Raw genomic sequence first — 25,681 nt, 5'->3', positions numbered from 1 at the left:
CGACCCGTTGACCCCCTAACCCGACCCGTTTACCCGTCTAGCCTAAAATTCGACTAGCCAATTCAAAATGAACCATTCTAATTGAGCTAAGTCAAGCTGTTGATCCCGTTGACCACCATTGATTGTCATCATTAACCACGTTGACTTTGACTATTGATTGACATTGAATTTTTTGAAAACCTCTCTCTTAACTTTTTTGATGTTATAAGTCTGATTTTACAATCTATTTTGCTAAATTCTGACCCAAAACCCCGAAATAAGCCTATTAACTCAAAAATTATTAGTAATTTTAGCATTTTTGCATGATTATTTTGACATTGTTTGATTTGGGAATATATTTTTATGAAGTTACATGTTTTTCTTCTTATCAAGGATCGGCTAGATCTAGAGCTTCCCTTCCGGCAGATCAACACAATCCACGTATTTTGAGAGTTACTCATACATTTTTGTAAATTGTTTAAATATAGTTTATTAATTATTATATTAGGTTAGCGATATAGTTTCTCTCGTTTGTAGGACGTAGCATTGTCGCTGATCGTGATAGACAGACTCGATAGTATGCTACCGTATCTGACTCTTCAGACCGATACAAGTGTGTTCCTGATATTGTTACGTTACTGTTTTGAATTACGTATCTAAACTATTTTGGAATTATGATGATATTAAATATTTTGATCTCATGATATCTAATTTATTGTATGCATTGGTTTGATATCTGATTTACCGTATACTTTTAACATGAGCTATAGTTATTGTACTTTTGTATCTTATTTTGGAATATGGAATGTGTTCATGTTTTAATGAATTAAATTAACATTTTCACTCAAATACGTGTATATTTACTGTCATTGGATAGTATTGGAGGAAGTGTCTCAGACTTAATCTATGACTTGTAAACCTTACAATAAGATCTGTTGCTTTGTGTACAAGGTAAGCCCTTATCGCAAGTCCTTATTCTATAAGTATAAGGTCCTTACCGTATGTACATGTGGGTGTATGGTTCAAGGGAACCTACATATTCTAGTGTTCAGATGGGGGTAATGTTCATGTTTTAAAAGCATGTTTTATAATTATTTTTTATCAAAGTATTTATCTAAATGTTTTTATACACCGCAAGGAGCACACTGGCTTTTTAGCTCACTCTTTAATGTTTAACTTTTTTAATATTACCATATAGTAGGCTAACAAACTTGGCATCAAGAGAATCAACCATTCTCCTTTTTGTACCCACTATATATTTCTCTATGCCTTTTTTTGTTGTATTTTGGTGACACGTGTTTTACTATTGTCTTTATGTATCTGTATTATTGGTACTTTGTTATGAGCATATTTTATACAGGCTTCCGATATTGATATATATATATATATATATATATATATATATATATATATATATATATATATATATATATATATATATATATATATATATATGTTTACCGTATGAACCTTACTTGGATATTTTCGTAATTTTTCTAATATATATAATTGATCTTCTGAAATAGACTTTTGATTTCATTTAAATACGAATGAGTTTTTGAATAAATATGTGACTACCTAGATTTGGTTGTAACGTTTAGGCTAGGTCTAGGGGGTTACACTTGGTAGTATCAGAGCTTTTGATTTTAAACACTCGTATTGTAGATGATTCCTAAATGCGGTATTTTCAAAAAAATATTTTCTAATGGTTTCAAATATCATGTCACCTTATTTTACGAGTTTTAAATAGATTTGAGATTTTTATGCCAGTCTAACTTAGGTTTAAATTATTTTTTAGAGTCTTGTAGATCTATCAAATGAGTGCTTGAGGTCATAGGCTAGGTCGTGGTCATGGTCGTGGGCAAGTGACTTGATCTTTTATCTCTATAGACGATTAAATGCTAGTTCGAGATCCTCCTACTCTATATGTCAATCCCTCTACTTCTTGTGACAATCCTACTACACCTGAAATAGACCCTCCCATCATTGAGGATGAGTATATTGAGATGGATGAGAATGCCAGTGATAGAGTTATCTTTCACATGTTTCAAAGGGCGACTAGAGCTCATGCTAATATGTTTGATGTATATGTATATCAAAGTCTTTGGTGGCTACTAGAGTAGCTTCTTTTGAGTGAATTACTAGGACCTCTGATTGATGCTGAGTATTGTTGAATGCTACAAAGATAACTATGGACGAGATAGAGCTGAGGCTTAAGCAGAAGTTAAAAGAGGCATTAGTCACACCGAAGAAGGAAGTGTATAGATAGAGGCGTTCAATTTTCAGGAGTATTCTAGTGAATCAGTTAACTTAGAACCTTTTCAAGGAACATTTTCAAAGTATCTACATCAGAGAGAGATATTCTTGCAGGAACATCGTAAGTTTTATAATTTGAAGCAGGGAGACATGTATATTATGCATTATAAGATTGAATTTATCATATTGAGTCTCTATTCTACTGAGCTTGTGAACATAAGTTGGATCGATGCTTGAGATTCGAGAATAGGCTCAGATATAAGATAAAGAGTCAAGTTGCTACCCACTAGGAGAGGAACTTTGATGCTTTGCTTGAGATAGCTAAAAACGTGAGGAGTTCAAGAAAATAGGTATGGAGCGTATGAGAGATAAAGACTGAGGTTGATTTAGAAGGCCTTCTGGTTTTGTTGAATCTTTTGCGCGTCCCAGTAAGAGAGGTAGAGTCGAGTCTTCTCAGAGAGGTGGTATGAGTACTAGGCATGTAGTGCCAGCTACATCGACCGCTCTGGCTTCTAGTCAGGGTGGTTCTTTTAGAGTATTGTCATTACCTACTTATGAGCATTGTGGGAGATGTCATTTTGGCGAGTGTAGGAAAAAGTTGGGTACTTGTTTCATATGTATATTTAAAGTCCATTTCTTGAGGGAATGTCTGGAGCCAGCTCCTACCCTTCAGACATCACTTTAGACAATTACTTGTAATAAGTGTACAATTCAGACTCTAGTTGGAGGGTTATAGTCAACATAGAGCATTTGGGTCTGTTAGTAGAGGATGACCTTCTCATAGTAGAGGTTCATCTCGGATTGAGGTCAAAAAACCTGGTTTGGTTTATGATGCTAGACATTTACATGACCTTGATGAGCTTGATGTTATTGTAGGTATTGTTACAATTTATCTAGTTCCATACTTTCCTTTGTTTGATAATGGTTTTATCTATTCCTATGTATCGCATTACGTATCTAGGGGTCTTAATATCATGATCAAGAATAATGACAGTGTCATGATATTTCAAAGTCTCGTATGTCAGTCCATAGAGTTGGATTGAATTTACAGAGGGTGTCTTATAGAAATTCGTGGGGATATCTTTTTGGTCAATCTAATGGAGTTGCCTTTATAGGAGTTTGACTTGATTCTTGACATGAATTGGTTGAACAAGCATCAAGTTAATCTAGGTTGTGAGACTAAGAGAGTTATTCTAAAAACTCCTGATGAGAGGAAGATAATGATGATTGAGGAACATCGTGGGTTCCTGACGAATGTTATGTATGTTTTAGCAGCTGAAACGATTATCAGAAAGAGTTTTGAGGCATTTCTTGTTTATATTTTGGATACCAAAGGTTCCCGATCTAATTTAGAAAGAATCCAGACCATTAAGGAATTCTCGTATGTTTTCCCTGAAGAGTTTTTTGGTTTACCCCTAGATAAAGATATTGAGATTGAAGTCTATTCCAATTTTACACTAGTTTCCATGGCTCCTTACCATATAATCCCTAAGGAGCTTAAAGAATTGAAAGTCTAACTCTATGAGTTGTTGGATAGGGGATTCATTTGATCTAATTCTTCATCGTGAGAAGCTCTAGTTCTCTTTTTCAATAAGAAAAATAAGACATTGAGACTTTATATTAACTATTTGAAGCTGATCAACAAGCTCACAGTCAAAAACAAATATCCCTTACCTAGGATCGATAATATGTTTGACCAGTTTCGAGGGGGTACAATCTTTTTAAAGATAGACTTAAGGTATGGATACTACCAACTCAAGGTGAAATATTTTGGCATCCTAAAGACTGTTTTTCATACTTGATATGGTCATTATGAGTTTTAGTGTTTTTATTCGGGTTAACTAATGCCCTTACTACCTTTATGGATTTGATGAATCGGGTGTTTCGACCCTATCTAGACTAATTTATAGTTGTGTTCATTAGTGATATATATATGAGGATAGTCCTGTAGATTTTTTGGAAGCATAAGTTTTACGCCAAGTTGAGCAAATGTGAGTTATGGCTCAGCGAGGTGACTTTTCTAAAGCATATCGTATCTATTGAAGGTATTCGGGTAGACCCAAGTAAAGTGGAGGCTATTATGAAATGAAATCAACCCAAGAACGTCTAATAGATTTGTAGATTCTTGGGTTTAGCTGGTTATTACCATCATTTTATCAAAGGTTTATCCATCATTGCAGCTCCACTGACAAATATCTTTAGGAAAAATGTTCTATTTGTCTAGTCTAAGGATCAACAATATAGTTTTGGGAAACTAATTATTGTTTTGACTGAAGTCCCAGTGTTGATTCAACCTAAGTTTGGGAATGATTTCTCTGTATACAATGATGCTTCTCATTCTGGACTAGGATGTGTTCTAATGTAGGATGGGAAGGTTGTGGCTTATGCGTTCCTTCAGTTAAAATCGCATAAGCGTAATTATCCCACCCATATCTGGAATTAGCTATAGTGATCTTTGCTATGACACTATCTCTATGGAGAAAAGTGTTATATCTATACCAACCATAAGACTGTGAAGTATCTGTTTACTCAAAAAAATGTGAATTTGAGACAATGCCTCTTGTTGGAATTTGTGAAGGACTATGATTATGAGATAAAGTATCATCCAGGCAAGGCCAATGTGGTTACCGATTCCTTAAGCCGTAAAGTGGTATCTGATCTAAAAGCATTATTTACTAGGTTGAGTTTATATGATGATGGAAGTATGTTGGCAGAGTTACAAGTTAAACCAACCTTAGCCGAGAAAATCAAGGCCAAACAACTTCTAGATAGTTCCTTATTTTCCATTATTAAGTATGTTGATCAAGAATGGAGCTCAGATTATACTTTTAATCATGATGGTATTTTATGTTTTCATGGTCATTTTTTCGCTACTAAAGATGATGAGTTGTGATAGACTATTCTTTAGGAGGCCTATAGTAATCCTTATATTATGCATCTTAGTGGGGAAAAGATGTATAAGAATCTTAATAAACATTATTTTTTGGTTGGCATGAAGAAAGATATTTCGGATTACGTGACGAGGTGTCTGGCTTGTTAGCATGTCAAAGAAATGTATCAACATTCGTCTAGTCTGTTGCAACCTATCAAGATTCCAGAGTGAAATGGGAGAGAATTACGATGGACTTTGTTACTGGCCTTCCTCTAACTCCTTGTAAAAAGAATTTTGTCTGGTGTTTGTTGATAGACTCACCAAGTCAGCTCACTTTATTTTGGTGCAAGTTAATTATTCTTTGGACAAGCTTGCGAGGTTGCATATCTCTAAGATCATTAGACTCCATGGTGTTTCATTGTCTATCATTTCTGATCGAGATCTGAGATTCACTTCTAGATTCTAGAAGGTTCTGTATGAGGCTCAAGGTACTCGTTTAAACTTTAGTACGACTTTCCATTCACAGACTGATGTTCAATTAGGACGAGTGATTTAGGTTCTAGAGGGTATGTTACGAGGTTGTGTGATCGACTTCCGTAGTAGTTGTGAAGATTTCTTACCTTTAGCCAAATTTTCTTATAATAACAAGTATCATGCTAGCATTCGTATGGCATTGTTTTAGGTTTTGTATGGGCATAAATGTTGTACTCCTATTTGTTGGACAAAATTGCATGATACGAAGACTTTGGGTCTAGTGTTAATCCAAGAGACTAAGGATATTTTCATATTGATCTGTGATCGCATGAGAGAGGCATTTGATAAACAAAAATAATATGTTGATCAGAGGAAGAATGATATCAAGTTTGAAGTTGAGGATCATGTTTTTCTGAAGGTATCTATGTGGAAGAAGGTGCTGAGATTTGGACGTAAGGGTAAGCTGAGTCAGAGATTTATTGAATTGATTTTGATTTTGAAGAGAGTTATACATGCTTCTTATCATCTTGAGTTGTCTCCCCAGTTTAGTCATATTCATGATGTTTTTGATGTGCCTATGTTGAGACGGTATCGTTTGGATCCGAGTCACTGCATTCAAATTGAGGATGCAGACTTGACTCTTAATTTGTCTTATGTGGAGGAACTTGTTCAAATCTTAGGCTGAGATGAGAAAATTCTTCGAAACAGGTGGACTTCGATGGTCAATGTTCAGTGGATTAATCGTAGTCTCGTAGAAGCTACTTGGGAAACATTGGAGTTGATGGAGGCTCAGTTATCGTATCTGTTTAGATAAGGTAAATTTCGAGGATGAAATTTCCTTTAAGGGGGAAGAGTTGTCACACCTCAATTTACAGGCTAAATTTTTATTAAATTTATTTTAGGGATTAAATTAAAATTTAAGTTAAATTCAAGGACCAAAGTTTATTTTTAATTAAATTTGAACCAAATATATAACTTAGGAAAATTAAAGGACTCAAAGGGTAATTTTCTTATTTTTGGCTAAGTTTGGCTTAAAACCCCTACCACATAAAACTTTCCATTTATAAAACCCTCAAATCTCTCTCTCCCATATTTTCTTTTTTGGAAAATTTTATCCAAAAAACTTCAAACGTCATTTTATCGTCGATCGAAGCTCTATTCTCGATACCACCCATACCATCGTGATCCTTACGTTGTCACGAGTTCACCAATGTTTTGAAATATACATTACATTTTTGAATTGTTTTAGAATTCTGATAATATTAAATATTTTGATTTCATTATATCTGATCTATTGTATGCATTAGGTTGATATCTGATTTAAAGTATACTTTTTACATGATCTTTAGTTACATGATTTAAAGAGGGGTAAAATCTAAAAATATAAAACTTGAAGGGCCAAATAGGTAGTTACCCCTATATATTTTTAATGATAAAAGATTTTGACGGTATCAAAAAAAAAAGCATGATCGATCCCATGAGAATTGTTTTCATGTTAGTTTTTTTTTTATCATTTGTGGCCATGGAATTTTCATTATGTATGGTAGAATTGGTGGGGTTGCAGAGCAAATACAAAGAAAACAAGAATTCACATTAAATCTACGTGGTCAAGTAAGTTGATCTAAATGTTTAACGTATTACACGTCTTCTATTAGTATTACTGTGAATAGTGGCGGTTAACCAAAGCCGATGGGGGTAGTTCTCCGGTACGTTAGTCTAATATACGATTAAAGGAAGATGTATTGGAAATGTTATTATTTTTTTAACATTTCTGGTAAAGCGCTACTTAAAAAATTATTTTTTACCAGAAATATTAATTTCGTTACCTAATTTATGGGAAAAAAAACCAGTAGAAAGAATAACATTTTAGGTAGCGCGTAAAAAAATAATGTTTTTGGTAATACTTTACTGGAAATATTAAAAAAATCAATAATATTTCTAGTAGCGTCTTTCTTTAACCGTATATTAGGTTGTCTTACGGGAGACATAGCACTCGAACTTTTGCTTAAGACCACCTATTTTTATTTTTACCTTTATTTAGACTTCTAATTTTCTTAAATTTTATAAAATTATTAATTTTCAATCTCCTTTTTTTCATCCCTCTTATTACTTTATTAAATTTTGAATTAAATATATATACATATGTTTTTCCTTTTTCAATTCTCTTTCTTCAATTCATCAAATATTATTGAACTCTTAGTCTTCTTCACACATCATTTTTCAAGTTTTTATTTATTGTTCAATACCAAGATCTCAAGCATACTTATATTCAAATTATTTTATTTATTCTCTCTTAGCTATATTTAAGGTGTTTTATTAACAAAGTAATAAAAATAATATATTTGATACAATTTAATCATTTTTCTATGATTTGTTAATATAATATTAAATTAATTATTCAGAATAATAGAATATACATTCGTTCTATAAGGGTTTATTTTTGAGTTTTCTCTCATAGTCCAAAAATATATGAGACGGCTCTATTTATTATAAAACTATAACATTTATGATCGTTTTATTACTTTTAAAATATTAGTGTAAAAAAGAGAAACTTATTCATAATTTAGTGATATCATTTATATAGTTTACCCTTATTATTATTTACAAGGAAAACAATAGGATTATAGGCGTAGCATTGGCATTTGTGAGTGCTTGGTCTGCCACACCCACACGGAAAGATGGAAGCTCTCAGCATGGTAGCAGACGATTCATTTGAACTGGAAGCCATGTGCAATGAGGACTCATCTTGGCACCCTTGTCGAGTATCCCTCAGGTCATTCTCCTTCAAATAATTGAGTTTCCCTTTTTTCCCCTCCATTTTTACCAGCATTGTCTTTTTAGTTTTCATTTTTCAATAATCCCTGTTCCACGTTATGAAGAAACCCCCGGCTTGTTCTATGAATCGTGGGTAGGTTCTATATGATTTTCTGACTTCAAACGATCACTGATCACTGGGTTTTATTTCATTCACACAAAGGTTAATAAGAAGAAAAGAGAGAGCGAGGGAGGGTAGATTTTACTCTTAAAGTTACTGTTCCAACTGTTGTAGGATAATGTTCCTAAACTTGCATTTGCATTGACATTTCTTTTTGTTTAAACTGGATTGCATTGATGATCGTACGATTAATTTTTTTTGGGTACCTTTTAGAATTATGTTTCCAGATTGGGTTTTCAATGATTTGAAGTGTGAATTCTGATCATTTTTTTTCACAGCTGTTCTGAAGAAAGTCTGGTTGTACATTTTGGGAGCCACGAGCTGGAAGATATGCTGTTGAAGAAGGAAGAAGTTATTATTCATCTTCGTTTTCGATCTATGCCGCTTCGAGATGATGACTGCTGCCGCATTGAAGAAGGTGAACGAGTTCTTGTCAACCGAAAATTGCAATCCAAGAACATCTTCTACGATGCTTCGGTGGAAAAGGTGCACTTCTATCTTCATATAACTACAGATTATGCTAGACAAGTATGACAAGTACCGGTTCATTAGTCTTCCAAGCGAAGTTGCATTATTGTGTGTTATTAGATCTTATATAAATGATTGAAGTAACATCACTATATTTGATTGGTAGAATTAAACATATGTAGTTATGTTATTCAAGAGACTAGTTGCTACTATGAATTTATTTTCATATTCAGCATGAACCATCAAACCATGGTCCAGGTGATAAACTTAAAGAAGTAGCAAAAGTATGAAAATCAGTTCTCAAAATAATTGTAATGTAGATGTTGATTGAAATCTCGTTAAACTAGTAGAGCCTCAGAAATCGATAATAGTATCAAGTATCTCTTTTCCATAGCTTAAAAAGCGAGTTGAGTTTATAACTATGTTCCTTAGATAGTGTGCTCCAATAAGTTCATAGTGAAGATATATTCATTGAGTTGCCTTCAATAGTTCTAAACATTATTGCTTGTTCGTTTTCTCACAAACTTTTGTCGTAAGCAGGTGGAAAGAATTCGACACTCAAGAAGGAGCTGTAGATGTACTTTCATGATCAAATGGCTCGATAACGAGCTTGAAGGACAGACGCTTACTGTACCATCAAGTTCAATCATGAAGCTTTCTACCAAGAGCATCGGTGACTATCCAATTGTTCATATACTCTTAAAACCAGAAAAAAATCCAGATTTATCATATTCATCTCCTTTATTGACCATTCCCGACGAGATTGATGCTGACATAGAACTTAATAAGTTGCTGCAAAAGCAAATAGAACAGATTACCAACTTAGCTGATGCACCCGAGAAAGATTTTCAGGATGATTTTCTATGGAGAAACAAAGGTAAGCATCTTGGCCGTTGCCATTATTAGAAAATACCAAATGCAGACCTTTTTACTGGTTATTTTACCTCAAACATAGTCCATGTATCCACGCAGATAATTATCATCATCCCTGTTCTTTGGTTTTATACCATGTTTTCAGCACAGTATAGGACATGGTGAACCTTATGATTTATTTTTACTTTTCCTTCCTTCGCAATGAATTGGGACATGGCTCTATGTGGTACATATGCTGGTTGGTTTTTACTTGACCAGATTATGACTTTCTGTTTCTTTGATGAAATTCAGATTTCAGCATTTTTATAAGGAAATAGACCGTCTCAGTAAGAATTGTTTTCTTAATTTGATAAGTACTAATGATGTGTTTCTATGTATGACAATTTCTGTGGGATTTTACACTGATGCAAGAGATGTTAATGTTATAGCTTAGAAGTGCTTACGCTCCATATATATCAGATTCCATGTGGTACAAATCATAATAACTCAACGTCTTCTTTTTGCAAGCTATTGATATAATCTTGCATGTTAATACAGTTCTTAGCAAGGGACAAACACCCCGCAAGCCTACTGTTGAATCCAATTCATGTATTCCATCCTTGAAGAGGATGACAAGGAGTAAAACGAAACTGCAAGTGGATATAGAAACGAAGGATCAATTCGGCACTGCAGCTTCCATGCAAGAAGAATTCAATCAGAATAGGTCTCAACTACGCCCTCTTGCTTCCCGTGCGGCTCTAGCATCGTCCTTGTTAAGTGTCAAGAAGTGTCTTGAAATGGATTTTAATTCATGTATGACTGACAACATGTTTATGAAGGGTAAACATTTGGCCATCTCAGTTCCACTTGTTTCAGATGCTTCCCATAAAATATCGTCACTATTTTCAGCCAAAGGAGATGAATCATGCAAACCTTCCTCTTGTGTACCAACTAAGGTTTGGGGAAACGAAAATAAGACCTCAGAAAAGATCAACTGTAATGCTGAAGATAAGATCTTTGCTCCTGTGAAGGTTACAGCTGAAAAAGTTACCACTGAAGCTGCTATGACTTCTGAACTTGCAGTTGCTAGAGATAAGAAGTCCTCAGTACTAAATGATTTTAATGCAAGTTCAACAGCTCCTATGAGATTAACTCGCTCAGCGATGCGAAAAGGGGCTGTTTCTCCAAATGAATGCATTGAGGTTAAGATCTGCGCCGACAACCAAAAGAGAAGGATATCTGGGAACAAAAGCAAGTTGTGTCATTCAACAGTTCATCAAGAAAATGAAAATTTGGCCAAAGAAGAAGATAACAACTCAACTCCTCTTACAGTTTCAGGTTCATCTGAAAGAAACATTGCTATTCCTGAGAGCAATGTATCTTCAGTGGAAAGAACAAAATCCAAAAAGACAAAAGATGCCTCTGCGCCATGTAATGTGAAGCATCATACCCTTAACACTTTACCAATGAAAAAAGAGCTGGATTGCAGATCTGTTTCTGTTAATTGTTATACATCTCTATATAATGAAAGCATATAACTGCTATATTATTCTTTGCTCTTTTTGTTGATTCATTTAGTTAATTGGTTCATAAATACCATCTTAATTTAGGATCTTGCAATGGTTTCGGTATTGCAGGCCAGGATGGACAGGTTGTTAGGACTGATCACAGCAAGAAGAGAAAAGTGGTTAATGCCAATAAGCACGGCCAACGTTTTTCACCTCGAAATCTTCTACCTCAGACTCGCTCCCAGAGCAGGTCCCACCTCAGGAAGAGAACCTATTAGCAGTTAGAACACTTAAATTGCTAGCTCAAGTGTACTGGACATGATCCGTAATAGTTATAACTTGTTGCTCTATATAATGAAAATGTTGAACATGATAAGATGTTGCAGGTTAATAGGGTTATGAATAGTTTTTCTATGTACTGGACATGCTGTCATCAATATGCAGTGCTCTTTTGAACTCAGCTATCTGTTATTATTACTATTATCGTTCTGCTGTGTGATGCTGAACTGCATATTGGTTGAGTTTACAGCAGACATACTTCCATCGATACAGTGACGGTATCTCATGGTTATGGATGATGGGCAACAAAGGTTAGACTGAGAAGTCGTCTTTTGTTTCATATTCTGTTACATGCACTGAAGAAAGATAGGGTATTGGAACAAAATGATCTCTGTTAGAGGTCAAGTTTAAGTAAAATAATGTCTGCTGCAATTTTGATACTGAACTTCCAAGTGATGAAAGTGCTGCCAATGATAATGCATAGGCCATTGGAATTGCTACCATCATTTTCCTGGATCAAATCCAATGCCGAAAGCTACATTTTCTCTGATATTCAACCATCTCTAGCTGCAGATCTTCAATAATATTTTTGTGAATTTCATTGCAGAAGCAGTATTTGGAGCCTAATTTCTGGTTCCTGGCTTTTCATTGCCGTTCCTACAACAGGTTCACACACAAAACTGGCTCTTTATTGAAATAATTATCATGTATTTAGCAGAGCTCAAATTCTGTATTGCAAATGAGAACCACATCAACTGATATTGATATGTGAACAACATCAAATGCAGATGTCCCTACACGATTGAGGCCTCAACAAAACAGCATTGAGAAGATTAGGAAATCTGATCTTCAACATACAATGAGAATCGATACTAAGATTAAGAATAATGGGGTTGGAAAGAAGCTTAAGAGCCAAAGCAAGTCTAGTTTCTGCATCAATAACTTGATATAAGTCATAGAAATCTGCATCAATAACTTGATATAAGTCATAGAAATCGAAAAAAGAAATAGCTGACCCACTGAGGGGAGAGTTCAACAAGGCATGTAAAATTTAAACAAACTGTTAACCAAGCTTGATGTCGCACGAAGAGTATAACTCACGCAACAATTGCCTACCACTATGTATCTATCCAAAAAGCAGGCTAGCTATGCACAGGATCGTATACAAAATTAAATACCACAACCGACCTCAATCGCTATCCAAAAGGATAGTTCCCTTAAGGCTGTGCTCAGCACCTATGTTGCACTGATACGGATACGAGACGGAAAACGGTAATTTTTAAAAGATAAAATAACTTCAGTGACCGAAAATGTCTTATAATATACGATTTTAACCAACCTTTTTTGGATTTGCCAAAATGACCAACAAAAGCGCAACGCGAACTCTAATTTTTCAACTCAGTTTCCAAATTCGCAACGCGATTTTGCCATAGTCCAATTTCGCGTTGCGATTTTCCAAATTTACGTTAGTCCAAATTCGTTGCGATAGTCGAAGTTCGCGTTGAGATTTTCCAAATTCGTTGCGATAGTCGAAGTTCGCATTGCGATTTTCCAAAATCGCAACGACTGGTGGTATTGCATTTGTTTCTTAAGAATTTTCTCTAAAAAATTAGTATCCGCGCGGACGTGTCGAAGACACGTATTACCACGACCACGACCCGACCCGAGACGGGACGGCGGCGGCGGCAGTGCGCAAGAGTCCCCCTTGTTCTCTTCCACTCAACAAGGAAGTGGGAAATCAAAGCCTTAAATACCCATTCCCAATAGTGTTTCCAATACTATATGGGATTGAACATTACCAACACTTGGGAATCTTTTACACTATCGCAACACATTCTTTATTGTTTCAAACTAAGATCTTACAAATAGCTTGAGAATCTTTTACACTATCGCAACACATTCTTTATTGTTTCAAACTCCACGTTAATTTAGAATAGTTAAAATATAAACTTATTTTGGATTTTTCACTATCGCAACACTTTTTCACTATCGCAATAACACGTTTTTCAAACTCTCGCAACACATTTTAACTATCACAACACATTTTTCAAAATCGCATTGCGAATCTTACAATCGCATTGCGAATCTGGATATTCACATTGCGAATTTGAAAACTGAGTTGAAAAATTAGAGTTCACGTTGCAATTTTGTTGGTCATTTTGACAAATCCAAAAAAAATTGGTTAAAATCGTATATTATAAGACATTTTCGGTCACTGAGGTTATTTTCTCTTTTTAAAATTACAGGGTACGGGGACGACAAGAGTACGCATATAAAATATTTTTAAAATTATAAATATATATAAAACAATTATAAATAAAGTCAAATATCAAGAGTCAAACAACAATATTAAGTTTAGAACAATAAAATCCATAAACAAGCCACAATATTAAAATGTCAAATTTCAAGATTCAAACCATAATATTAACTCTGGAATAATGAAATCCATAATAAAATCATAATATTAAAGTGTTAAATCTTAAAACTCAAACCATAATATTAAACCCAAATCAAACATAATGGGACAATTATGTAAAAACATAATGGTTAATCTCAAATGCAGATCCATAGGAATTTACAACAAATAGATCTATTGAAACACACTGCAACAATGAACGATCCCTTCCTGCCAAAGCCTTTCTGTCCACTCCCAAGAATAGATCGAATACTAAAGCAAAGGAACGCCAGGCTAATGCAAATCCAGGAAAAAACAAAACAATAATAACAAACTTGAACCAACACAAATTCACAACGATAAGAACGCCCAACAATTAAAGCACATCAATCTCTCCAAGCAATAACTCAGACAAAAAAGAACTAATTCAAAGTAATAATCTCGTTAACAGACCTATAGAAATCCAGGGTAAAGAAGCAATAATTTAGCCAAAAACACACCAAAATGAGATTCTTTCCATAGCCGACTCAAAAATCTGCTCAACTCCAAAGATTTTCTTATTAAAAATGGAATCGTTCCTCCACAATCAAATCGACCACATAAACCCAAAGAGCGCAATGTTCCACAAACTCATGCTAAAATTAGAGAAGGGATAACCAAACTAGGACAACAAGAAAGATTTAGCATCTCCAAGGCATATGAAATTAATATTCCATTTTGAGAACCATTTTTGCCAAATACAACGAAATGATGTTCAATGCAATGAAGAAACTCACATGTTGCTGCCGATTGTTGCCGAAAAGCTCAAGAAGCAGAAGCAATTGCTGTCGAAAGCTCCAATAAAGAAGTTAGATTGTTGCCGAAAGCTGCAGCCTCCAATTAGATTATGTTGTTCCCGTTGTTTTCTTAATGCAAAATGACGAAAATATCCTGGGGACGTATGTGAAAGTCACATGCCGTCCCCAGAACTCGGAGAAATGTCCCCGACGTTGTTCAGGCGTACCCTGCCACCGTGGAACGTCCCCGGTACGTACCTCAGCCGTCCTCGTGCTTCCTAGCTCAGTACACATTGACTACACTTGACAATACAGTGCATATCCAAAAGGATAGTTCCCTTAAGGCTGTGCTCAGCACACATTGACTACACTTCATAACAATGCAGTGCATTCCAACGTAGTGACGCCTCAAGGTGCACCGTATGTTAAAAGCAGTTTAATGGGTAAAAGCATTCGTGCATTCAAAGCAGAAAAAAAAGACAAAATACGAGTAAAACATTAGCAATACCATTTATAGCAACATCTCGTTCAAGGTATTTAACAACATTGATTTGTCTTCATTTCTGAAACAACTCTATCATCTAAACATGTTGCGGAAGACGGCTATCGGATAGAGCAAAATCGCAACTGATAATTTGAGAAAATAAAAATAAAGATAAAAGAGACACAAAATTTACGTGAAAAACCCTTGAATAATATAGGGTAAAAACCACGGGCAACAGTAGAAGAATTTCACTATGAGAAAATAGGAATTACAACTTCTCTCGATCTACCAAGGAGAAAACAATGATAATTCTCTCTTGATAAAAAGGAGAAAACAACTCTCAAGAAACTCTCTAAATTCTCTCTAGTATTGGAAGAAAGCTATAATGCTTTGAGATAGTTTTGAAGCTAAATGAGCTAGGGTATTTATAGTTGAAGCTTTAAGGACTAATTTGTAAATACCCTAAATTACAATGACTAATTGCATAGTTTTACCATCCAAAATTTTCAACAATTTGGTGGCCAAATTTGACCAATTTTGCCACCCCATTAATGCCACCAAATTGTCACTCATAATGTTGACAATTGATGCAATTTGGTGTGCCAATTTTCAACAATCTCTCACTTGAAGATTTGATTGGAACAATCATATCTTCACACCATTCTTTCTACCTTGTACCTTTCATGTTGCTTACGTTTCTGACAGGCCACAGGAGGATCGACACCAGGTAAATTTATCAGCATTGATTGCCTTCGTCATGAAATCTGCTATGTTATCTTTGGTATGGATCTTCTGCATATCAACCGTTCATTCTTCCACCTTTTCACGAATGAAATGGTACTGAACTCGTATGTGCTTAGTCCTTGAATGAAATGTTGGATTCTTTGCTAGATGCAATGCGCTTTGACTGTCACAAAACAGAGAGACATACTCTTGATTGTGCCCAATCTCCTCCAATAGCATCTTCAACCAAATTACTTCTTTACTGGCTTGTGTAGCTGCTACATATTCTGCCTCTGTTGTGGACGTAGCCACAACTGACTGCAATTTTGAAACCTAGCTTACAGCTCCACCAGCAACTTTGAACACATATCCTGTAGTAGATTTGCTTTTATCCAAATCCTCTGTATAGTCAGAATCTACATACCCATTGATTAGTAAGTTTGATCCTCCGTAACATAATGCAACATTTGAGGTCCCTTTGATGTATCTTAGGATCCTCTTTACAATATTCCAATGCTATTTGCCTGGATTCGCCATGTACCGACTAACCACTCACACTGCTTGTGCAATGTCTGGTCTTGTGCATATCATAGCGAAAATTAAACTTCCCACTGCTGATGCATACGGTACTTGAGACATCTCCATCCTCTCTTCTTCACTGCTAGGACTCATACTGGAGGATAATTTGAAGTTAATAGGAAGAGGGGTAGAAATTGGCTTACAATCTTGCATGCTAAATCGTGACAAGATTTTCTTCAAGTAATTCTTTTATGAAAGCCAAATCTTCCTATTACTTCTCTCTCGGTGAATTTGCATCCCTAGAATCTTGTTTGTTGATCCCAAGTCCTTCATTTCAAATTCCCTAGCCAGTTGTGCCTTCAATTCTTCAATATGATCTTTGTTGGGTCATGCAACCAACATGTCATTCACATACAACAGCAATATAACAAAATCGTTATCACCAGACCTCTTGAAATAAGCACAAGGGTCTGCATTAAGTCTGTTGTATCCAAGGCACATAATGAAGGAATCAAATCTCTTATACCAACACCTCGGCGCCTGCTTTAGACCGTACAGAGATTTGTTCAACCTGCAAACCAAGTTCTTCTTTTTTTTTCTTCAAAACCTTCAGGCTGGAGCATATAAATTTCTTCTTCAAGATTTCCATGAAGAAAAGCTGTTTTAACATCTAGTTGCTCTAGATGTAAGTCCAATGTAGCACACATTGCCAAAACTACTCGAACTGTTGTTAGTCGAACCACAGGAGAAAATATTTCATTAATATCAATACCTTCTTTTTGAGCATATCCTTTGACCACCAGTCTTGCACGATATCTCTCCACTTGATCGTCACCATTTCGCTTGATTTTGAAAAACCCATTTGTTACCAATTGGCTTCCTTCCTTGTGGTAGTGGCACAAAGTACCATGCATTATTTTTTATGAAGGGCTTCGATTTCTTCTTGCATCGCCATCATCCACAGTGAAACATCTGAGCTGTGTATTGCCTCCTGGTATGTTGATGGCTCACCGTCCTCTGTTAAAATGCAGTATGCAATATTACCTTCTGTAACATAATCTGAGTGCCAATTGGGACGTCTTCTCACACGATCTGATTGACGAGTTATTGGAGCTTCAGAACTCCCTGGTTCTTGTTCATCATGTGTTGGTTCTGCTTCAGAAGAATCTCCTTGTTCAACCTCATTTTCCACATGTATCTGTGTAGTCTCTGACTTTTCAGCGCTATCATTATCTTCTTTTCTTTGTAACTTATCTTCTACAAAGATAACATCCCTGCTAATGATCACTTTGCGGGCAGTAGGATCCCACAAGCGATACCTCTTTACTCCATCAGCATACCCTAAGAATTTGCATTTCCTGGATTTTGGATCCAGCTTTGAAATTTCTTGGGCGTTGTACATTACGTACACAATACTTCCAAATACATGGAGGTTTGAATAATCAACTGTTTTAGTAGTCCACATCTCCATTGGTGTCTTCAGCTCTATTGCAGTTGATGGAGCTCGATTCACCAAATAACAGGCGGTATTGACTGCTTCTGCCCAGAATGATTTTTCTAGGCCTGCATCCCTCAACATTGCTCTTGTTCTTTCTAACAAGGTTATGTTCATCCGCTCTGCCACTCTATTTTGTTGAGGAGTGTTCGTCAATGTGAACTGTTTTTTGATGCATTCTTTCCTGCAAAAGTCATCAAATTCTTCACTTGTGTATTCTCCTCCATTATCTGTTCTGAAACACTTGATTTTATTTCCAGAATCAAGTTCCACCCGCGCTTTGAAGTTTTTGAAAGTTGAAAACACATCAGACTTCTTGTTAATAGGGTACATCCAACATCTCCTGGAGTAGTCATCAATAAATGAGACAAAATATTTTGCTCCGCCTAGGGATGTAACTGGTGCTTGCCATACGTCAGAGTGAACCAGTTCTAGAACACTTTTGCCTTTAGAATTTGATGTGTTGAATTTCAACCAGTTATGCTTACTTGTTATGCAATGCTCACATAAAGTAAGTGATACATTTGTTAAGCCTGGAAGTAGCTTTTGCTCCATAAGGACTTTCATTCCTTGTTCTGACATGTGTCCAAGTTTCTTATGTCATAGCATTGCAGAATCTGAACTACATGAGGCAACAGAGGCTTCTGCTTCTAACAATGTCTCTCCCTTCAGTATGTACAAGTTTGCAGCTATCTTTTCACCTTTCAGCACCACAAGCACTCCACGGAACACCTTCATGATTCCTTTCCGTGTTTCAATCTTGCTAGCATTATTATCCAACAATCCGTAGGATAATAAATTTTTCTTCAGACATTTCACGTGCCGCACATCTCGAACAACTTTAATTGTTCCATCATACATCTTCAATTTGATGGTTCCCACGCCAACGATCTCTAAGGCATGATCATTGCAACTATACACAGATCCTCCTGAGACAAGTTCATAATGATGGAACCATTCTCTTCTTGAGGTCATGTGATATGTTGCTCCCGAATCAATGAGCCATATATCTGCAAATCGTTTTCTTCCTTCCACGGTGGTTGACGCTTCACAGCATAGAGCATCTCCATCATCTGAAGTGTTTGCGGTATTGCCTTGTGGATTGGAGTTTTTATTTAGACTCCAACAATCATTCTTCAAGTGACCCTTCTTTCCACAGTTGTAACACTTTAAATTCTTCTTGCTTTTCGACTTCGATCTACCATGATTATGACTGCTGCTTTGGCCACGTTCTGTTGATCTCCCTCTCATCGTTGTCATCGTTGTCAACGCTTCTGCTTGTTGCAGATTTACTTGTCTGTCTTCCTTGTTCTTGCGCCGATTTTCTTCTTTTAGAACAACAGCTGCAACGTCATCGAAGACTAGACTGGTGACATTACTGTTTGTCAAGTTAATGATGAGTTGATCATATAAATCCGGTAGACTTTGAAGTAGAAGTTCAACACGTTCTTGTTCTCCTATTTTACAGCTTAAGGATGTAAGCTGAGAAAATAAGGTGTTCAGTGTATTTAAGTGCTCCGTCACTGAAGTAGATTCTGACATACGGAGAGTGTACAATTTCCTCTTAAGGAAAATTTTATTGTGCAGTGATGTGGCCTCGTACAATTTGGTAAGATGATCACATATCTCCTTAGATGTCTTCTTATCCTCGATGCTTGACAATACTTCATCTGCTAATGCTAGATGAAAGTTTGCCATAGCATTCCCGTCCATCTCGTTCCATTTGATGTCATCTGCAAAATCTACCGGCCTTTCATTGATAGCTGCTAGACACCCGTCTTTCCTTAGGATGACCTTCATCTTCAATTTCTACAATGAGAAATTTCTCCCATTGAATTTTTCAATATCAAATTTTGTTGCCATAGCTTCTTTTACGGATAGCTCCCACTATTTTACTATCGTGAATAGTTCTCTAGAACCTTCAAAGAATGAGTAATAACTTCTTATTTTCTTATGTTGGATGATCCACCTTTTGGTGGCAACCACAAAGAAAATAAGCATATATTACATACTCTCTATGAGACACAAAGACGGCTATCGGATAGAGCAAAATCGCAACTGATAATTTAAGAAAATAAAAATAAAGATAAAAGAGACACAAAATTTACGTGGAAAACCCTTGAATAATATAGGGCAAAAACTACGGGCAACGGTAGAAGAATTTCACTATGAGAAAATAGGAATTACAACTTCTCTCGATCTACCAAGGAGAAAACAATGATAATTCTCTATTGATAAAAAGAAGAAAACAATTCTCAAGAAACTCTCTAAATTCTCTCTAGTATTGGAAGAAAGCTAGAATGCTATGGGATAGTTTTGAAGCTAAATAAACTAGGGTATTTATAGTTGAAGCTTTAAAGACTAATTTGTAAATACCCTAAATTATAATGATTAATTACATAGTTTTACCATCCAAAATTTTTAACAATTTGATGATCAAATTTAACCAATTTTACCACCCCATTAATGCTACCAAATTGTCACCCATAATATTGACAATTAATGCAATTTGGTGTGTCAATTTTCAACAAAACATCCGTTGCAGACAGTTAAAAAAGTGCAAAAACCCTCAGTTTCCTTCAAATTTTGGGTCAGCCATCACGAAATGATACGCTATAACAAGCACGAAAATGAAGATTCCAAGGAAATTCGCAAAGAAGCCGAGGTCTTGATCGTCAATCATCTGAAACAATACAAGAAATAACAAAAGCATAAATCGGTTTCAAAACATAAATTTATACTTATTCAACTCCCATATTAGGCTGACAACAAGCAGTTTAAGCCTTTTCCCTATCCTTATCCCTTAACCTAACGCTCATTTCATCTAAACAAAAACCATATAAGCAAATCGGAAAACAGCAGAAGGTCAAAAAAGAAACATCAAGGCGTGATCTCTCAATCAGTAAAGCTAATTAAACAAGGAATTGTTCTCATAAAAACGGAAATATGAAGCTAAAATCTCTTAAGAAAAAGTTGGATCTTTCTTAAATTACGAGATCAAGAACTCGAAAACCCCAATCATAAAGGTTTCTAGTACCAAAATAAACGGAAATTTTACGATCTGATTCGTCTCAAAGCGTGCCCTAAAAATTGGAAATTAAAAATTAAAGGTATAGAAAATTGGAAAATAGGGATTGTGTTATAAAATTTATAACAGAATATTAGAAGTTAAGAATATATATATATATATTAATGATAGGTTTTGATTCTCTTACCTTGACAGCTTTTGAGCAATGAAGCAGACGATCCAAGCAATCCGATTTGTAATTGTGATCAGCGCTCAAAAATTTTGTGGGGGGGGGGGGGGGGGGGACTTGTACAAGACATACGTACAAGACATGTTCCAGAGTCCGTTTCTGAACTACGTCGTTTTACAACTTGCTTTCTAATTTCCAAAATAAGTAAAATTAATTTTGTAAAAATAAGGGGAGAAATTGAAATAAAATATTATTTATAATATTTATACAATTAATATCTAAAAGTAACATATTTACAAAGAAAACTATTGCTCCCACCCCAAATAATATATCTATAAATAATATATTTATATTATAAATAATATTTTTTAAATAAATTATAACAATAGGTTTGAGGGATATTTTTATTTTTGTAGGAGATGTAATTTATCATTTTTATGTCTATATTATTTTTACATCAATTTATCTTTCGAAGTTGTTTTATTATATCTCTTAAACCCTAAAATATATATCTAACTTAAAATCATATATCTTAAACCATAACTTTAAACCTTAAATCCTTAATCTCAAATCGTAACTTAAAATCATAAATAATAGTAAATATTTTAAATATTAATACAGTTAATACAAAAACATCATAGCAACGAAAATAGTAAATTATATATATTACATAGGCAAAAATAACTTTTCAGCCTAAATAATATTTATAAAATTATATTATAAAATGATATATTTAAATAAATCAAATTACGATGAGATATTGACCTAACCTAACAGTTAAGTGTTAGATAATTATTAATTTTTAAATTAAAATAATTTTTATTTTGGATATTAAAATAGTGCGATAAAAAAAATATCATTTCGGTATGCCATTTACGTCGACAAACAATTAATGATATAGTGATATAATTAAAATAAAAACAAAATTTCAATGATTTAATTAAAATGATTGAAAGTTTAACAGTATGAATAATACATGATTTAAAGTTAAGTGGTATATATTGTAGTTTACCTAAAAGAATTAAACAGAAAAACAAAATGTAATTTGCCCAATCCCCAAAGCCAACTCAAGTCTGTGTCAGCCGGTACTTTTCAAGCATCTAGAGTTTACTGTAAGAAAAACATCAATGGTTGAGATTTTGAGAAACTTAGATTTCTGTTTAAACAACAAAAGCAGCCTAACACAGACCTAGCACTTCCCATTCCTCTTTCTCAATCAAATTCCTAGGGTTCCCTGTCTCCCCAGCAACACCAAATGTATCAGACAAATTAGATTGTGTCCCAATATAAATTTAAATTGTTCGATTCACTTGGAACCCAGTATAGAACAAGGGTTACTATACTCTTCAGATCCAAGTGTTTTTCTTTTTTTCCTTTTAATAAAACAAATCGTTTCATTTGAAGATATCATTTTAAACCCCTTACAAGGTTTTAAAAGAAGCCATGTCCGCAAGGATTTGTGGGAAAAGGGTGGGATTTGAAGAACTATTCGGATCCTCTTCCAAGAGATTCAGGTGTTCCAGTTCGGATCCTGGGTCCAGACCCGATGACCCGGTTTCAACGTTCTCTGCTTTGGATCATGAGGTTCATTTCATTATAATCTTTACATGTTTGTTTTATTTTTAATTTTGATTACTGGGTAGAACTTAGATTTTGTTTATCGTATCTTCTTTGTTTGAAACCTTAATTATGTCGTCATCTTGTTTTATGCTTTTAGTTAATAACATCCGTTGTCCGAAACCACGACAATAAGAATGAAGATGTTAAGGAGAGTTCGAATGCATTTTCTTCCGATACTGATGAACGAAATAAACAACATAATTTTGATATTGTGAGAACTGGAAATTGTACCGATGATACTGCTACATGTAAGTTGTTTATCTGTGACTTTCGATCGAGTTTGTATGTTCTGTTTTGTTTGGAATTTACAGTCGGTTTTCAGCTTTTGTTATAAATTAGGTAGCCAAATCTCAGGCTACAATGTTGAGTGTAACGGAAATGCAGTTGATTCTCCCAAGTGGACGGATTTGTTTGTGCAAGAGATGTCGAGTGCGGCAAGTATAGACGATGCTAAGGCCCGTGCTGCTAGGATTTTAGAAGCCTTTGAGGGAAGCGTTGTTGCCAATAAAAGGGCTGCTGAAGAGGTAGTAAAAAAAAGACTTTAAATTTCTCATTAAGCTTTGCTCCCGTCCTCTATATGGCTGATCGTTTTTCTGTGATACATGATCACGAATCAGATCAAGCATGCTTCTTTGAAGGAACATTTGCGGAGCTTGTTGGATAACAATCAAATTCTGAGGAGATCTGTTGCCATTCAGCATGAACGCAACGTCGAGCAAGAAGGAAAGGAAACAGAAGTACAACACTTGAAGCTCAAGCTCAACCAGTGCATCGAACAAGCTCGAACTTTAGAGGTATTCAACTTTTCAAACTCTGCGTCTATTAACTGTCTTTACCTGTGCATTGGGTGTAAGATTACTAGAGTGACAATGTGAAATTTGTTCCGACGTTCGATTCATACCTCCTCTAGTAAGACCAATAACAAAGCTTTACGTTTTCGGGATGCAGCTGAACAACTACACATTAAGGCTTCATCTTCAGAGGACACAACAAAGTAGCTCAATTAATGGCCAACTTCCCCCCGACATATTCTAAAAGCTTTCATTGTGTTATCAGAACTTAATGGTTATGATTCTACTAGTATATCGTTTATGTAAACCGACGAATGACATGAATTTGATCCTGTATTGCAGCAGTGAGTCACGGTAATCGTTTTTAAAGCAAGAAGGTGAGACCATCTCCTATACTTGAGAAGAACAAAAGGCTTATTTCCATTATTGCAGAGTTGTTTTCGTATTGAGCCAAGGTGTTTTAAATTGTTAAATGATCGAAGATGAGAAACATTCAAAGTTGTTCCATCATATGCTGCAACATCTATTTAACTGAAGCTCGTACGAGTAAAGATCAATTGTTTTCGTATTATGGATATGTTCCCACAATTATCAATTTTAATTAAACACTATGAATGTGCCATTAAAGGATGTGTGACCAAAATGCAAGCGTTCAAAAAGTTTGAGGGACTATTTATAAACTTTAGCCGTATTTTATAATTTTTTGAAAAATTTTGATGACTAAAATGATTATTTTAGTATGATTTAAGGACCATATATGTACTTTATCCAAATTGCAAGGACTTCAAGAAATAAGCTGCACTTTGGAAACGACATCGTTAATACCCCGATCCTCATTTTTATTGCGCAGGAAAAAACCTACAGCCTTAATTTTGCGTTTCCCGCCGAATCCCTGTAAGCCAGCCATAGCTTTGAAAAATCTATCTGCTGCATCCGACAATGGATCCCAAAACTCCCCACAAAAACGATGGCAACGCCACCCAAGAGGACAGCAATGACGGCAGTTCATCATACTTTCAAAAAACAGTAAAAAAAAATCTGCTTTCTATGCTCCCTGCAGTCAATGGCAAACATTTTTCTTTTTTCTTGATTATTTATTTTTTTAGGTTTGTTTGCAAGATTGGTGGTTGGTCAGAGCCGAAAAATAGTTCGAAGGAAGGATATTAGCTGTTGCAGGGTCCACATCCATAGGGTAAGATTTTCTTTAAGCTTCAGGGTTTCTCTGGGATTTTTTTTTTTTAATTTACGAATCTGTGTGAAACAGGTCAAAAGCGTTTCGGCTATTTACCTCTGCACCGATTGTAAAAGCTTACGATATTTTTACTCTCCAGACAGCTGATGGAATTTGTGTTTGCTTAAGAGGTTTCATCAACGAACAAAGAACCATTGAAAATGGGTTTTCTCCTGAGGTATCCTAGAAATTCGATTTCTTCCTTCTTCTTTTTTCGTCTTTTTATAGGGATCTTTAATGTTGTTATTCATAATCCTCGGAAAAGAAAGAAAAAATGTTGTTTGAAAGTAATTGATTTTGCATCAGGCTTAATTTCAGTGTTTCCCAGGTCTAGATTTCAAGTTCATAGTGATTTTCTTTTATTCTGAGCAGGTATTCAATTATTTTTATGTCGGCTTTCCTCCTTACCGGGAACAATATGCTAAAGAGTGTTTGGGGGAAACAATTTCCTGTGACGTCGAAGTAGAAGTTGTCCGAAATTCTAGTAATGAAGGGAGAGATTCAGGTTTCTGTACGTGCATTTTGTTTATTTGGTTATATAATTAGGCTTATATTCGATGGCAGAATGTGACTTGATTATTTTGCCCATTCTATGATAGATGTTCTCGAAAATTTCATACGGGTATGAAGTAAGCTAGTGATTATCATTACCAATTTTAAGAGGTGTTCTACCTAGGGGTGTAAACGAGCCTAGTCGAACTCGAGTATTGCTGAGTTCGACTCGACTCGACTCGAAAACTCTGAAATGGAGCTCGATTCGACTCAAAAACTCGTGAGCTTAAAATTTTCAAGCTCGACTCGAACTCGAAATCCTGAATTGAAGCTCG

The 25,681-nt window shown here is 35.2% G+C and overlaps 3 protein-coding genes across 4 annotated transcripts; 2 read left to right on the top strand and 1 right to left on the bottom strand.

Annotated features, from left to right (window-relative positions):
• Window positions 1-8,281: 8,281 nt before the first annotated feature.
• LOC120214162 lies at window positions 8,282-11,894 on the top strand. Its single transcript, XM_039212129.1, has 5 exons — window positions 8,282-8,354; window positions 8,795-9,002; window positions 9,525-9,861; window positions 10,395-11,267; window positions 11,474-11,894. The coding sequence occupies exons 1-5, from the start codon at window positions 8,308-8,310 to the stop codon at window positions 11,620-11,622; spliced, it is 1,614 nt and encodes a 537-aa protein (XP_039068060.1). The 5' UTR covers window positions 8,282-8,307; the 3' UTR covers window positions 11,623-11,894.
• Window positions 11,895-20,524: 8,630 nt separating this feature from the next.
• On the bottom strand, window positions 20,525-21,301 carry LOC120214125 (dolichyl-diphosphooligosaccharide--protein glycosyltransferase subunit 4A-like). Its single transcript, XM_039212096.1, has 2 exons — window positions 21,231-21,301; window positions 20,525-20,698 (listed from the first exon to the last, which is right to left on the bottom strand). The coding sequence occupies exon 2, from the start codon at window positions 20,696-20,698 to the stop codon at window positions 20,585-20,587; it is 114 nt and encodes a 37-aa protein (XP_039068027.1). The 5' UTR covers window positions 21,231-21,301; the 3' UTR covers window positions 20,525-20,584.
• Window positions 21,302-22,640: 1,339 nt separating this feature from the next.
• Window positions 22,641-24,192, top strand: LOC120214161. 2 transcript variants are annotated; one of them, XM_039212127.1, is made up of 6 exons: window positions 22,641-22,796; window positions 22,930-22,961; window positions 23,001-23,080; window positions 23,172-23,356; window positions 23,450-23,626; window positions 23,781-24,192. In XM_039212127.1, the coding sequence occupies exons 1-6, from the start codon at window positions 22,656-22,658 to the stop codon at window positions 23,865-23,867; spliced, it is 702 nt and encodes a 233-aa protein (XP_039068058.1). In that variant the 5' UTR covers window positions 22,641-22,655; the 3' UTR covers window positions 23,868-24,192. The 2 variants fall into 2 exon arrangements, with proteins under 2 accessions (XP_039068058.1, XP_039068059.1); XM_039212128.1 differs by having other exon boundaries at window positions 23,001-23,084; window positions 23,176-23,356.
• The last annotated feature ends 1,489 nt before the right edge of the window (window positions 24,193-25,681 follow it).

The sequence above is a fragment of the Hibiscus syriacus genome, unplaced genomic scaffold, assembly GCF_006381635.1.
Source record: "Hibiscus syriacus cultivar Baekdansim isolate YM2019G1 unplaced genomic scaffold, ASM638163v2 tig00110053_pilon, whole genome shotgun sequence".
Classification (NCBI taxonomy): Eukaryota; Viridiplantae; Streptophyta; class Magnoliopsida; order Malvales; family Malvaceae; genus Hibiscus; species Hibiscus syriacus.
The sequence above is the reverse complement of the archived record's forward strand: the minus strand, read 5'-3'. Positions and strand labels throughout refer to the sequence as shown.